Genomic DNA, 16,788 nt, shown 5'->3' with positions numbered 1-16,788 from the left:
ATGAGGAAGGGTTTGTGGAGGACGGCGCAGGCGACAGCGAACACAATACCGCTTGCCCTGACAGCCAGGATCTCTTCATCACCCTCACAGAGATCCCCTACCAACCGTCCCCGCCCGTTAACCCGGACTCAGAATCAGGGGAAGGATCAGGCGGTAAGTGCTATAAACATGGAAACATTTATTTTTTAAAAAACAGGTATAGAAAAAATAGAAATACTATATAAAAAATTTTAAATGTCAAACTATATAAATAGTAGGTCCACACATATAGGGATTGAACAATAATCCTCTTGGGACAGTTCAACAAAGCTCTCAGAGAGCTGCTCAAAAAGCCTCCGCAGGAGGTTCCTGGGGAGAGGTGCCTTATTGGGTGCTCCGTGGAAGCACACTCTTCCGCGCCAGGACATCCTAATGTAGAGAGGAATCATTGCCTCCACCAGCATTGCTGCATATGGTCCTGGTCTGTGCAGGGCTTCCCTTAGCAGCTGCTCTCTCTGACTCCGAGTGACCCGCCTCAGGGTGATGTCGTTCTGGACAGGCTGCATCTAAGTAGGGCAATTAGTGTATTGTTACTATTGTTAATGGTTTAAAATTAGGTTGCATAACAACGACCCTCGCTTAACAGCCACGTGCTGGAGGCCACAGAGAACAAGCATACATTGATCTTTCCCATGCACTGGCGGGAGGGGCTGGAAAAGGCTCAGCCTTTCTGCTTTCCAGATTGCCTTTAGCAGGAGAGCACAGCTATCCACTAACTGATAAGCATGATCTACTTTAAGGCTTACCAGGACTGTCTGCAAGACAGATTCAGCTGTCTCTCCCCGCTTGTCCGCTCTCCTGTGCAATGGCGCCGCCAATGAGAGCGTATTCCGAAATCTCGAACTTGTCCTGAGATCTCGTGGAACTTGGTGCCCTGTATGGTCTTGTTCAGAGAAACTGACTAGACTGTGTTCACTGTTCGCAAACATGTATCTGTTCAAGGAAATCACTTACTGTTTCCCATCACACAGCTTCTGCTCTTTCCCGGACTGCCCCGGCATCCCCCTCGCAGAGGCTGGCTCAGATTAGGCGGCGAAAGAAAAAGACTTGGGACGAGATGTTCGCGGAACTGATGGCCTGCTCCAGAGCCGAGGCGGCAGAGCAGAGCCAGTGGAGGGAGACCCTCTCTCAGCAGCAGCGCTCACACAGCGAACGGGAGGACAGGTGGCGGCAGGAAGACCAGCAGGCGACTCAAACGCTGCTTGGGCTAATGAGGGAGCAAACGGACACGCTCCGGCGCCTTGTTGATGTTCTGCAGGACCGCAGGCAGGAGGAGAGAGCCCCCCTGCACTGTATCTGCAACCACCCTCCAACGCCAAGAAGTCCTGTCCCCCCTCACCGAAAATTACAAGACGGAGGGGCGGTAGGGGCCGTGAGAACTGTCACTGCACCACAACTGAGCGCTAATGTACCACACACCTCTGACGCTGTAACTGTGTAGAAGCGCTTCCCTTACAGGGGATCACCCAGTCCCAAATCCAAGTTTCATCACCCCACTATGTAGTAGATTAATAAAAGCTGTTTGCTGCTGTTCACTCTTTCCGTCACGTCTTTCGTGTCAGAAGACTGTGTATGGGGGGGGGGGCAGGGGATTTATAATTGCACGGGATAGCCTACATTAGCAGGGTACAGACTATCGGGGGCAGGATCAACTGCAGGGCACACACAGACTGCAGTCAGTAGTCACCAGGGTCACTCTGTGTGGTGTATGCTGCCCCGGGTCATTCTGTGATGTGTGCGCTTGTCCACTGTCCTAGCGCCTGCCACCCCCTAATGTTAAGGCATGCTGCCCTTACCATGCACTTCCACCGTAGGCCCGATCCTCTCCGCTGCCCTGAGCCCCAACAAGAGCCCTCATCCACGGACAGATACTCACCCTTCCCCCACACCTCTCACCCCTTCCTACGCCCAAACCCACAGCCCAGAGCCTGCATCCAAATCCCTATCCAAAGACGGCACCACTCGCCCCTTCCTGCAAACCCACCCCTACATGCACAACCACTTGAAACCGTCCCCCACCCCAGAGACCTATGTAGGAGCAGGAGGCTGTCCGTCCTGTATTGTACAAGCGGTCTGTACATCAGTGCACACCGTACCCAGCACAGTATGCGTCCATGTTTCAAACCCTGAACAGAAATGCAAAGTAAAAGAAAGATTTATTAACAATAACTGTTCCGTTTAATTTGTTTTAAAACGTGTTTTGGAAGTGGGGGAAACTTGGAGAACGGGGTATGTAACCGCAGATCTCACTCAACACATAGAGACACAGGCCCAGGATCAGCTTCTCTTAAAATCAAGTGGAGAGTCATAGGTTACCCTGCTCTCCGAGGAAACTTGCTTTCAAAGCCTCCCGGATACACAGCGCTTCCCGCTGGGATATTCTTTCGGCACGGGTGTCTGGCTGAGCGTAAACAGCAGCCAGGCGATTTGCCTCAACCTCCCATCCGGCCAAAAAGGTCTCGCCCTTGCTCTCACAGACATTGTGGAGCACACAGCAAGCGGCAATAACTACGGGGATATTCTTTTCGCTGATGTCCGAGCGAGTCAGTAAGCTCCGCCACCTCCCCTTAAGACGTCCGAAAGCACACTCCACCACCATTCTGCACTTGCTCAGCCGGTAGTTGAAGAGTTCCTTCGCACTGTCCAAGGCGCCTGTATAGGGCTTCATGAGCCAGGGCATTAGCGGGTAGGCTGGGTCCCCGAGGATCACTGTAGGCATCTGCACATCCGCAACCGTTATTTTGTGGTCTGGGAAGAAAGTTCCTGCCTGGAGGCGTCTAAACAGACCAGAGTTCCTGAACACACGCGCGTCATGAACCTTGCCCGCCCACCCGACGAAGATGTTGGTAAAACGTCCCCTATGGTCCACCAGTGCTTGCAGCACCATAGAAAAGTAGCCCTTTCAGTTAATATACTCGCTGGCCTGGTGGGCTGGTGCCAGGATAGGGATGTGAGTCCCATCTATAGCCCCACCGCAGTTTGGGAATCCCATCGCGGCGAAGCCATCTATGACGACCTGGACGTTTCCCAGAGTCACTACCTTTAAGAGCAGTTGCTCAACGATTGCGTGGGCTACTTGAATCACAGCAACCCCCACGGTAGATTTGCCCACGCCAAAGTGGTTCGCTACTGACCGGTAGCTGTCTGGCGTTGCAAGTTTCCAGAGGGCTATGGCCACTCGCTTCTGCACACTCAGGGCTGCTCGCATCCGTGTGTCCTGGCGCTTCAGGGCAGGGGCCAGCAAGTCACAGAGTTCAAGGAAAGTGCCCTTACGCATCCTGAAGTTTCGCAGCCACTGTGATTCATCCCAGACCTGCAGCACTATGCGGTCCCACCAGTCCGTGCTTGTTTCCCGGGCCCAGAATCGCCGTTCCACACCATGAACTTGACCCATTGCCACCATGATCTCCACTGCGCGGCGTACCCTGCTTTGTGAGAGGTCTGCGCCACTCTCCTCACCGCACTGCCGGAGCCTCCTCGCCCGATTTCTCAGCAGCTGACTGTGGAAGAGGTGGACGATAAGGTGCGAGGAGTTGACAACGGCCATAAGTGCAGCGATGATCGCAGCGGGCTCCATGCTTGCAGTGCTGTGGCGTCCGAGCTGTAACCGACCAGAGAAGGGCGCGAACAGATTTCCCGCCGGCGCTTTCAAGGAGAGAGGGCGGGAGTGACGGTTCAATAATGACAGTTACCCAAAACCACCCTCGACACATTTTTTCCCCCAGCAGGCATTGGGGGCTCTACCCAGCATTCCAATGGGCAGCGGGGAGTGCGGGAACTGTGGGATAGCTTCCCACAGTGCACCGCTTCCAAAGTCGACGCTGTCCCCGTGAATGTGGACTCAGAAATTCGAATTAGTGTATTTAGTATGGATACACAAATTCGACTTCATAAGGTCGAATCCACAAATTCGAACTAAGTTGATTCGAAATAGTCTTGTAGTGTAGACAAGGCCTAAGGTTATACGTGTCTCCTAGGCCTAACGTATGCCTTTTTTCCCCTTTCCATCCCTATGCCTCAACAATTAGTAGAGTTTATTATAAAAGAGAACTGAATATTTCTTACCTGCTAATATCTTTGCTTTGATTAATATCTACCCTTTTGCAGCCTGCTCTGTTCATTATCTTTATCATAAAGCATCTGGCTGCCTATTTAAGCCCTTTGTGTTTTTAGGGTAGTGTATTCAGTTAACATCGAACTTTCTCAGTAGTAAAATTAATTTACTATTGAGCTCAAACTTTTTGAGTCAAGTTATTGTTTCAGCTTTGAAAGTACTCTTTTGGTGATTTGCAAGGTGGATATTGCCAATATATCCATGTCCTCTTAAACTAAGTTCTAAAACTACCTCTGTTTTGTGCATAACAGAAGGCAACCCTACAGTGAAGATTTGGGTTAGTGAAGTTTTTAACTGAAGAAAGAAAATTAGCTAGTAAGAATCTTCTTTTACACACCTAAGGTATATTTATCTGAGTGCCCTCACTAAGTGTATGTTGTAGACCACTAACACACCCTGGGGAATATAAATGCTATTAGTGTCCCTCACTAATTTTAAAAACACTGAATAATTCAATATCGTTATCAACTGCTTTTGTGTGTGTGCACTATATCATGAAACATATTCCCTACCCCACTTTGAAAAATATATAAAAGGAGAAGGGAAAATATTTGGGAAAAGATTGTAAACACCTTTTCTCTGCCATTTTGAATGCATTTCTTGCTCTCTTTTTAACCTTTCTTAGCTGCATGAACTTTTTGGACTCCTTCCCCCAATCTCCCCTGGGTACTGCTGCTGCTTTCTTCAGCAGTGTTGTGTGATCAGATGGACAGCTTGTAATGTATTCTTTCCTTTGCAAAAGTGAAATACAGCTCCACATTAAACTCGTACTTATAGAAAGTGACAGCAGAGAGTAGCCTTTCTGGCCACACAGAACAGTTGAAAGCAGCGGCTAGGCTCATAGGGCACTTTAAAGCTGGTTTTTTATTTCCTGTGGAGCATGGGGCCGCCTGGTTCATTAGCTCTCTGTGGGCAGTCATGTTGCTTTCTAATCTAAATTTTTATTTAATCAGTGGCACTAGGAATTTGACTAGCTCTGTGTTGCTATTTAAATAATATGTATATTAAAGTGACTTGTCTACTTGTGGAGAGTTGGGCCAGACAGTTAAGCTGAAGTTTGAAGGCTGAAGCTGAAGGCAATTGATGATCATGTCCCCCACAAAGTGTGTTGATCTCTGCACCTTAAATACATTATTCTGTATGACTGGCTACCATCTAGGATGGTTTAAGGTTTCATTACTCCTGATTTTTTTAAGCAAACATGAAAGAGCAGCAGCCAAAAATGGATTTGCTCAAATGCTGGGGCAGGAAAGCAGAAATGAAAGCAGGATTGGTAGTGGAGCCTTCTTGAAGTTGTACTTTAGCATTGAAAAATCAAATTGGGAGGCATAAACAGCTCTAAGCTCAGCACGTATATTTGTATTTTAGATTTATACTATATATTAAAAACTGCTTATCCAGGGCCTGGGGGTCTCTTCTCCATGTATTAAAAATATAATCCTGCCAGTACAAACAACAGTTCAACCCAACAGTCTCTGCAAAACAAGGAAGGGGAAAACCCACTCCATCTACTAATATCAGTCCTCAGTACTCCAATCCCAGTTCTTTGTGCATCCCTCTCTCCTCAGAATCCTGGGACAAGAGATGGGATTTGCAGCATGTCATGAAGACCAATAGATTTTGGGTCACTATGGATGGAGAATGCCAAAATTCAGAGCCCCTCACTAGCAACACCTTCTCTAAACTGGGGAGTCTTCAGCTTGAGAACCTCCACTGATCAAAACTGCAGCACTATTACATTACTATTTCTCAAGTAAGCAGGTTCTATACCATATGAAAATATGGTCTCCGTGAAACAAAAATGGGAGAGGTAGGAAAAACAGTCAGCAGGGTAAGGGAGAACATGGAATTCTCCCCTTTCCATGAAAAGGCCAGATTCACATAATTACTTATTATTTATATTACAATACTGTTTAGAGGGCCCCAGCCTTGTGCAAGATACTGTACAAGCATGCTAGCGACCATTCCTGCCCCCAGGAGCTCATACTGGAAGCAGGACCGGCTCTACAGTTTTCGCCGCCCCAAGTAGCGCACCGAATTGCCGCCGCGGATGGCGGCGGCAGTCCGTGTTCCCTTAGGGCGGCAGGCGCATTTCCGCGGCGGTGGCAATTTGGCGGCAGCTTCTATGTTTAGCTGAAGCCTCCACGGACAGCTAAATATAGAAGCTGCTGCCGAATTGCCGCCACCGCGGAAATGTGCCTCCCACCCTAAAGGCACACGGACTGCCCCTGCCGTCCGCGGCAGCAATTTGGCGCGCTGCTTGGGGGCAAAACAACAGGGACTGCCGCCCCTTGCAGATTGCCGCCCCAAGCACCAGCTTGGAATGCTGGTGCCTGGAGCCGGCCCTGACTGGAAGACAGATAAAAGGTGCGGAAAAGGGAAATGTTGTCAAGCCCAGTTTATAGATGGGGATCTGAAGCTCAGATAAATTAAGTGATTTACCTAAGGTCAGACAGGAAATCTTTGACAATGCTGGGAACTGAACACATCTTCAGAATCCAGGTCTAGTGCTCTAATAACTACAAAACTGTCCTTACTTGTTGGAAACTCCACTCCATTCCCTTTGTGCTCGTCAGATCATACAAATGGAGCAGCATCCCCCCAGCTAGAGGTTCTCCCAGTGTCACATGCATTTGCAGCAAATTAATTTTTATTAATAATTTTGTCGTGCTCTTAATCAAGTGCCATCAACAGATAGTTTATTTTCTTCCAATTACTTTTGTGAGATTAGTGCACTCCTTGACTTTGGTCTATTTTGTGAGTTCATGCCTATTTGAACCTGATTTTTAAGCCAAACGTTTCTCATTATGAAGGGTTTTTTATAAAAGGGAATATTTCCTAATATTGGCAAGTTTGTAGAATGTATATGCACATTCACAAACTGAACTACCACCACTCTTACTAAATCTTTCTTCACATCAATATGCATCATTGTGAGAATACAGGACATTAAATATATTAGTCTCCAAAGAGTAGCTGAGGCTATAGTATGTGAGCTGAAATACCTCTGCACAAATGGCCATCTAAGGAAAAAAGTGGTAGACTTTCTAAAAACTCTCTCTTGGGTAAGTCACACTCTTCACCTTATTTTTGTGATTTCATTAATTAGACCAAAGGAAAAGCAAATGGTTTGCAACAAAACATTCATGAAGATTTTGAAACTCTGTACGTAAAATGTTTGTAAATGAGTGCCTTGGGGAGCAAGTTACATATCATGGGAAAATGAAAGTCTCTCTGACTCTGCCATGGTAATCATTTCCTCCCTCCTTCCCCATTTCTCCTAAGCAAATACACTCAGGCTACTCTTCAGTGGTGATGTGTATAGAGGATATCCTCCAAAAAGAGATTGGCAGCTTTAATTTGTTTGATATGTGCAATCACAGTCCATGTTAAATTCAAAATGCTTGTCCAATCAAGGATTCAATATAGAAAAGAGGCAATAACAAGCATGCTGTACACTGTAATAAAGAAATATGTTGATTGAAAACAGTTTGTATATTTTGGAAATGATAGGGAATGTAATTGGTAAGAAAGAAAAGGATAGGGCTTCATAAGTAATAGGAAATAGAGCATATTTTTTTCACGGATAATGCTAACTCAATTTAACAATATTCTGGTGTTGTATTTTCATGTTCAGTAAAATAGACTTGGTGGGATCCTCCACTATCACTCTAAATTTCATGATTAATGGAATGACCTCTTTATTTTGATGGAGACAACTTTAATATGTTGAATTTCAGCCATAATGATTCATATTTTTTCCAGCCCTTAAGAACTGCTGATGAAGATGACTACCAGATCCTTTCCTATCTTCTCAATCAAACATGGCTTAAAACACTTAGATTTTGAGTGTCTGTATAATATTCCAGCATCTATTTTTCAGGGTATAAGATGAAAGAGGAGTTGGCACGGAAGCCAACTCCAGCATGTTTTATACACTCATTTATGTTTAGAACTGGTTATAATTAAAGTCCAAGACCTGTTAAAACAACTCCCCCTCCATCTGCCCTACACCTCCACTATTGTGCATACCGCTTACCCTTTTTATTGCACTTCACTTGCAAGACCACTTTTATAATTAGGGGGTAGTAAATACTTGGAAAGACCTTTAGCATATAGTTAATATATGTGCAATCTTGCAACACTGTTGAGCTTTAAAATAGAATGAGCTTTTGCAAAAGGCTAGAATATGTCTTAAATTTCTCAGGACTAAATTAGTGATCTCATTTCTTGAGCACATATAAAAAAAATTAAAACTACAAAAACCATATTAGGACATTAGTAAAAGAGTGTCTTAAATGGACATGCAAGTACAACCATTAGGCAATAATTGTTACATTACCTTAGAACTCTTATCATCTAGGAAGAGGAAGTACTTGACAGTCAAAAGCAAGAAAATCTAGAAATGCATTATTACCTTGTTGTGGGAAGGATTCACTTACTACTATAAGTGTCTCAAGCTTTAACTTATCCTTTTGTATTGAAATACTATAGTGCACACTGAGTTATATGAGGTTATCCAATATTTAGCATCTAGGCATAGTTTGGTATGTGAAAGACAATGTGTTAGATTGGATTTTCATTCTAATTCAGAATGTTCATGTCTGATCATATTAAATTTAGTTCTGTGAAGTGTTTCACTTTTAAATGTTCTATTCTGGGGTCCTTTTCCTTACTTAAAGTTGTAGTATTAAAAATGTGAAAGTCTCTAAAATCCACAATTAAAACACTTCCTGGATCCCAATGAACTAAAATACGTGTCATCAGAGCTATTACACTCTGTTCAATAAATATGGAGGTAGGGATTTTAGAATTTGTCTTATAAAGCACAAATAATTGACCCCGTTTCCTAAATATATTGTGTATACATGCAACATGTTAGGGTGTAGTGCAGATTTAACAAAAGAAAACTTTATGCAAAAATATGAAACGTCTTCTAAATTGTTCCAGTATTCTAGATAAATACATATTTGGGGGTCTTTTAATTATATTTCTTTACTGCGTACAATACTGTATTTTGGACTGTACCTACATAAGCTAGTTCCTGTCCTTAAGAATTAGGGATTTTTTAAAAGTTTCTTTTGGAGGGGTCTATGTTCAGATGAACATTGGATCCATGATACAAACTATTGTCATGATACATTTTTGTATTTGCAGATTTTGGATAAAGTTGTTCAAAAGTGTGTTTTCATGTATGAAACCAGGTTTTCCCAAACTTTTTCAAAATGTCACTTCCACCAGCAATTGTACTGAAATTTTGCCTTTGGACGAGTTGCAAATTCTGAACTATTATACACTGGGATATTGATAGTCTGAGACAAAGTCACGTAACCCTATTGGCCTAACATAGTGAAATCTCAGCAGAGGGTAGCTGTGATGCAGTAACGGATTTAGAGCGAAGTAACCTCTTTTTGAGACATTTCAATCTATTACACACGTAAGGGCACGTTGACATCAGTGGAGCTATGACAGTTTACACCAGCTGCTGCTCCTTAGTGCAGTATTTGGGGTTTCTTTCCTTGTGTTTCTAGGTTTGACAGCTGCACTGCCCACAAATCAAGTTGGAAAATTACATACTTTCAGATATTCCAGGGGCCGCTCGAAGATTTCTGTCTTACCAGGAACTTTATGGACTCTATAGGCTTTAGCAAATGCTTATTTTGGGGAGAGGAGATACCATTTAGTGTTCTGAGTAAAAACTTTTAAAAATGGAGATGAAGGATATAAATTGTAAAATATAAAGTAATTTTCACTTGGATTAATTTGTTTCCTATAGCTATTATAGCTGGAGTATTGCTGTTGGTTGAGAGAGCATCATGTGAGCGAAAGACAAAAAGATATTTTAAAGGGTATAATAAAACACCACAGACTGGAGATTTCTACCCAAAGTGTAAGTTTCCTTATAAACTAAGTGTGAATTAGAACATGCAGTAATGCCCTTAGCCTAAACCTCTGAATATTATTGCCTACTGTCAGTCACTCTGTTCGTTATAAGCCTCAATTCTAGACAATATATAAAAAGAGATACTAAAAAGCATGCCTAGTAAATATCAATTTCCCTTACACTCACTCTCTTTCTTTCTGCGCTACTCTGGAAAGCTAGAAATACTTCCACTGTGCATTTTGGTCTTTACAGTTTCCACGCTTAAATGATGGGCAACAAGTTAACAACATAAAATGGGTGTTGACAGTTCTCAAAAATGAAATAATGTTTAATGTAACCTCCAGTTTCTCTCTGAACTTTGACCATACAATAGAAAACCTTAAGAGGAGGGGAGCAGTACTGTCAAGCACAGAATTACAAAGAAAAAAAATTAATCTAAATAGTGAAGGAGAAGTCTAGGTTCTCTTGCATGATATTTAGCAGCAATGGTAAAGAGAGGGATGTTTCTTTCTTTGTGTAATGTGAAGTAGTTACAATAAACACAAGATTTCCAAATCTCAGAGGACTCTCTTGACAGTTGCTTGATAACAGCTTTTTTCACTCCATAGTTTTGACAGTTTGTGTGTGTTTCCATATCTAGTGTAAACTAAAACATCACTGTCATTCTGTTTTTCTTTTGTATGTGGCTTCCTTTTCTTCCTTTTTTTTTTTTTTTTTGCATCTTTAGGATAATGAAAAAGATGGGTTTTTCATTTGTAGACTGTAGTAACGCAAGTTATTGGGAGATTAGCATTTGTTTGTAAGTTTTGAAAGACTCAAGTTGACAGAAGAGAACTGCTTTAATTTTTTCATATTGCTTCTTTAGAAGTATAAGGAGGGTATTTAAGTTTTTACTTACCTTTTGATGTACATCAGTTTGTATATGCATGTGTGTCTATAATATGAAAACACAGTATATAGCTAAAATAACCTCAGTCATTTCATGTTATTTACATTTTTACTTTTTTATTAATAAAGAAAATCCATGGAATTGCAGCACATACTAAGACTCTTTCTCCCCCCCACTTGCACGGGTACCCCTAATATAGCCTAACCAAAAGAAGGCTGAGGGGAGATATGATTGCTCTTTATAAATACATCAGAGGGATAAATACCAGGGAGGGAGAGGAATTATTTAAGCTCAGTACCAGTGTGGACACAAGAACAAATGGATATAAACTGGCCATCAGGAAGTTTAGACTTGAAATTAGATGAAGGTTTCTAACCATCAGAGGAGTAAAGTTCTGGAATAGCCTTCCAAGGGGAGCAGTGGGGGCAAGAGACATATCTGGCTTCAAGACTAAGCTTGATAAATTTATGGAAGGGATGGTATGATGGGATAGCCTAATTTTGACAATTAATTGATCTTTGACTATTAGCGGTAAATATGCCCAATGGCCTGTGATGGGACACTAGATAGGGTGGGATCTGAGTTACTACAGAGAATTCTTTCCTGGGTGCTGGCTGGTGAGTCTTGTCCACATGCTCAGGGTTTAGCTGATCGCCATATTTGGGGTCGGGAAGGAATTTTCCTCCAGGGCAGATTGGCAGAGGCCCTGGGGGGGGTTTCGCCTTCCTCTGCAGCATGGGGCATGGGTCATTTGCTGGTTGATTCTCTGCACCTTGAAGTCTTTAAACCACAAGTTAAGGACTTCAGTAGCTCAGACATAGGTCAGGGGGTTGTTAGAGGAGTGGGTGGGTGAGATTCTGTGGCCTGCGTTGTGCAGGAGGTCAGACTAGAAGATCACAATTGTCCCTTCTGACCATAAAGTCTATGAGAATATGTGGTCCTTTCTCCTTCCTTTTTTTAAATCCCTTATTTTACTGATGGTTAATTTTAGGAATAGCAGGTCATTTAGAAAAGTTTCAGGAAAAAAACAGATAAAGCACTTTATCTCGTGAGGGATATTTGTCAGAAAGGGACCATAAATTATCTCTACTGCTGTACCTTGTCCACTGCAGCAACTGCTCATCTATTTTGGCTTACCACAGTTCTTAAGATGTCCCTGAATGTAAGATGACTCTTTTAACCTTTTGGGTTTTCTATAAATCTCACTAAAGTTATTTTGTCATCAAACCAAATTTGCTTTAGCACAGCAAAGCGGCCAGTGTCGTCATCTGGCATGTTACAGACAAATTCCAATTACTTTTCTGCTTCATGCTATTGTTAAACAGTACAAGCTAGCTGACAGCAAAATTATAAATACAGGTGTTGTCACACTACACTGTAATCAGAATTTTAATTTGAATTTTCATTTGTAAAGCCTTTTTTTACATGAAAATGGGAATAGAATTAGTTTTATTGACAGTAAAAAGACATTTTGAAAGCTTCCTAAATCATTACCTGTATTTAGGAGGGAAAAAATTTGTATCTGTCCATGTAAAAAAAAAAAGTTTTATTATCACGTATTTACTCATTATATTTAGTGGTAAATAAAACTAGGAAGATGTGTTTGACAAATGATTGACGTAACTCAGTACATTTTCACTTCGTCAGAACAATAGAGACACATAAATATATATTTGCTTTTGTTTTGCTCTGCTATTACTAATGCAAGCTGGCAATAAAATCTTCAGGTAAATTAAGTAGAGCCTGTTGAGTCTACATGCAGTGCTCAACTTTTTATTTTGCAATTTTCTCTTCTTACATAGATTCATCATCCTTCTCCCTGCCCCCTCCCCTCGCTTTGCTTGGTGGTTGGAGTGGTTCCCCCTTCTCAAGACCCTTTTTTTTCCTTGAGGCATTTAGTGTCGTGTCTGCCAGATTTCAGTGATGAGCAGCGAATTGCTTTTAAAGTGGGCATTATGCCAGTTCAGCAGCACAATGGAAAACCAATCTTCCACCATTCTACTTTTGATGCTGTTATTGTAGCATTTTAGATAACTGCTGCCACAAAAAAAGATGTGCTCAATTGCTACCAGTTAGTCAAGTTAAATCCAGAGTAGCATTAAAATTACTCTGAAAACTGTTTGTCAGAGGTCATGTGTTGTCTGTGGCTACAACGTATAGGATAGATGTTCTGGTCTGGTCTGATTTTTTGGGGGGAGACGGGTTGTTTGTTTTTTTGGTTTTTGTTTTTGTTTTGTTATTACTCCGAATGACCAGCTCTCTAAATAGCCCTTCACTACCTGTTTACTTATTGTCTTCACCTCACTGTTGAAAAAATGTGTCAAACAGAAATGTTGAAAAGTTTCTTTAAAGTGCTGGAAATAGCAGGAGAGGGAGTTGTTCAGGGTGCTACAGTTTGTATAGTGTGAAAGCAAAGAAGGGCGGGGGGGAGAGCAAGAGCATAATTCTCTGGTTTCTGTAGCAAGATTACTGTTTTCATCTTTTTATCCTCACTTTTCAACCACTGACTTCACTTTTCTATTTTTTTAAATAGCACAAATGGAATTTATCTTCTATCTCACTCTTCTCCGTCAGTTCCCCCTCCTCTTTCTTCTGCTGGCTTTGCTTGTGAATGAGAGGACTCTTCTCTTACTACTACTATAGGACAGATGACAGCTATGGATTGGGGTTGTTTCATTAGATGGCTTTTAACTCCATTTTTTTGTAAAATACAAACAGATTATTTACGGGTGGTGAGAATTAAAAGAAAAAGAATATTTTAGCTCACTTATTTGTTTGTTTATGAATTGTAAAATATCCGAACAATCTTCATGCCTGATTCATTTGCTCTTGTGTTACCCAATATAATAACAATGTAATGTATCATTTGTTTATTATGCTTCTATTCCTTTTAACAGGGGAGTCACTTTAGTTATTAGATTATACTATTTTAGAGCACAAGACTGGAAGTTAGGGGATCAGAATTATTTTCCTGGCTCTGCCACAGATTTCCTGTAGGAATTTGAACAAGTCACTTTAGCCTAGGGTGACCAGATGTCCTGATTTTATAGGGACAGCCCCCATATTTGGGGCTTTTTTTTATATATATGGGCTCCTATTACCCCCACGACCTGTCCCAATTTTTCAAACTTGCTATCTGGTCACCCTACTTTAGCCATAATCCATGTTTAAGATGAGCACCCACGACAACTGATATTTAGAACCTTTGAGGATCAGGTAATTTTATTTAGAAATGTTTTTCAGCAAATTTTGACTATAATCTCCTTGTGGCTCTGTTTCTCTCTTTGTAAAATGGGGATATTACTAATGTCAGAAGAGTGTTGTGAGACTTAATTCACTAACATTTGTAAGGTAGCTTAAAATCTGCTATAGATGGCAATATGGAAGTGCAAAGTGTTGTTATAATAATAATTACTTAGGGGTTATGAAATTTCACTTTAAAGTGAACATATTCCTTTTGGCTTGGCAGAGTTCTAACTATTGCAGTTGAGATTTTGTTGTTCTCATAGCAGGTACTTAATGAATTCTCCATATTCTTTTAATCAAGAAGCTTATTTTGGTAGTATGGATGGGTTACATTTAGATTCTGATTTATAACAAAGTAGCATATGTAACTGGTCTGGAACACCTGCAAAGTAACTCCACTGTGAAATATTTAATGGAACTGGTTTTAGTGGTTATAAAAGGCATCACCACAAATAGAAGAGCTTATTTTCAGTCCTCTTTTTTTACCCTCTTTAAAGGTTTTTGTCTGACTTCTTTCTTAACTCCTTTGATGAAAGAAAAACTAGGATCTCTGAGCAGATTGACTGAAAGATGCAGAAACACAGAAGCTTAAGGAATTCTACTCCTCCAAAAAAGTGGTGTTTAAAGATAGCTGAGGAAAATGGCAGCGAGGGAAGATGATCTTTGGATGAGTTGTTGAGCTGATAGAACAATAAACTTTGAAACTTGGAGAACTGTTACAGGCTTAGTATAATTTCTTGGTACCTACCTAGGACACAGGTGCAGATAGTTATGTCTAAATCTAAAAACAAAGTTGACCTCGTGGACTTTTTAAAGCCTAGATTTTCAGTGGTGTAGGACATAGAGAAGCAGACATCTTGTTTCTCTGTCCTTTCAGAAAAGCTGTACCCCAGGAACTTTTGGAATCTCTCCATACTAAAATGTCTTCCCAAGACCAGCTGGAAACTTTATCCACTGAAATTAAATTCTTAGATGGACACGTGTCCGAGGCAGAACACTGACTAACTAACGTGAAACTCAGTGAAAAATAGAAGTCAAACCTTGTTATTGAATGAAGTGACTTTCACACAGGTACATAAAAATTGCAGGAAATCAGAATAATTTAAAATATCTAAATTGTTGGCATTCCTACAGGTAGGAAAAAAACATGAACTTATTGCTTTTTATATACATTACACATACATTCCCTTCCTCTTAATATAATGGGTGTTAGGGCAACATCTCTCTATTTTGGAATAAAATATGAAAGATTGACCATGTATACATGGGTAAATGTTACATAATTCCTCACTAAAGAGCCATCTATAGAAACAATGGCGGGAGCATACTCATAGCAGCAATTTCAGCTCTTGGAGTTAATTGCTTCTGCAGTCACGAAAGAGAGGGAATTAATTTCTTATTGGAACAATCCCTGTTTTCCCAGATATCAGTCCAGTTACACAGTTTCTGAGGAATTAACCAATAGAAATGTGGAGAGCTTTCTTAGAAGAACATATAGGAGCTGAGATTCTGTGGCCAAAAACGTGCAAATACAATTTTTGCTTTGATACTGCATTTTTAGGATACAAAATCAGCCAGTCAGTTGTTTTAAAGAAAATGAGAGGAAAATGAATCAGAGGCTGTTAGTGATGAGGGCTTGGAGAAATAAAAGTAAATGGTTGGACTATAGCCTCATTTTTTAATACTACCAGTTGGGAAAAATAGTTTAAATGAAGGGCTAGAAGGGTTGAAACATACTCTACATACTACATTTTTATTCCAGTTTGAAAGCTAGAGACAGAGCAAATAATGACTGACTAATAAATATGACATTAGTTTTAAGTAGAAGCCAATAATTTATAAATCAGTAGAATCATGTTGTAATTACCTTTGAACCTTCCATTAAGAATCATGTGCACTTAATGATCGCTCTAATAGGGCAATGCAAAGGTTGTTTCTAGGTTTCTGAAAGTGTGGTTTGTGAGTATGTTCAAGTCGAGACAGCGTATGTGATCTATAAAGGCCTGATCGATAAGACCCAGTTGTATAAATGATCATCTTTCACTCACTCTACCTTCTCATGACAGTTGCAGCCTGATAGATCACTCTTGCTCTGAGTTCCTGGGATTGATCCCTTCAAAACTGGCAACAGGGCATATTCAATGGAGACCTTATGCCACTGGAAACATCTTCTTTTTAGCCGTTTAGAGCCTGTGTTTGGTGACATTTTGAAAGTAGTACAAGAATTTTAACTTTTGCCTGCTTTGGCTACACTTTTTTCATATTTTCACTTAATTTAAACAAATAATGTGTTGTTACATTAAAATAAAGTTAAAATCAATGTTCGAGTAAAACATTAATTGTGAGAAGCCAACAATTCATAAGTCCGCAAGTTCCATAAGTTAACGTTTCTCCCATGACTCATCTCTGCTACAGTAAACTTGTATATTTTATGGCATATGTTGAAACAGAGGTTCTCAAACTCTACCACTGCTGGCCCATTGGGACTTTTTGGAGTATTTTCTGGAGTGCTGACAGGCTAAATGATACTGACTCTTCTTATTTACAGCTGCTAAATCACATTGGAAAAAGCTGAAAATATATTAAATATTTTCATAATGTTACCATTTTCCAAGA

General features: G+C 41.1%; 1 protein-coding gene across 5 annotated transcripts in view; it reads left to right on the top strand.

The window, feature by feature from the left end:
* The window catches only part of POLA1 (DNA polymerase alpha 1, catalytic subunit), a 350,282-nt gene that overhangs the window by 322,984 nt on the left and 10,510 nt on the right, over nucleotides 1-16,788 (top strand). Inside the window, exon 37 of one of the 5 annotated variants that reach the window (XM_045006452.1) lies at nucleotides 4,405-4,483. The exons of the other annotated variants lie outside the window; for them this stretch is intronic. Coding sequence (XP_044862387.1) covers nucleotides 4,405-4,451 — 47 coding nt within the window. The 3' untranslated portion in view covers nucleotides 4,452-4,483. Of the gene's footprint in view, nucleotides 1-4,404; nucleotides 4,484-16,788 lie in introns of those variants that run through there. 5 annotated transcript variants of the gene reach the window in all.

Source organism: Mauremys mutica, chromosome 1 (assembly GCF_020497125.1).
Source record: "Mauremys mutica isolate MM-2020 ecotype Southern chromosome 1, ASM2049712v1, whole genome shotgun sequence".
NCBI lineage: Eukaryota > Metazoa > Chordata > Testudines > Geoemydidae > Mauremys > Mauremys mutica.
This window is presented reverse-complemented; position numbering and strand designations above follow the sequence as displayed.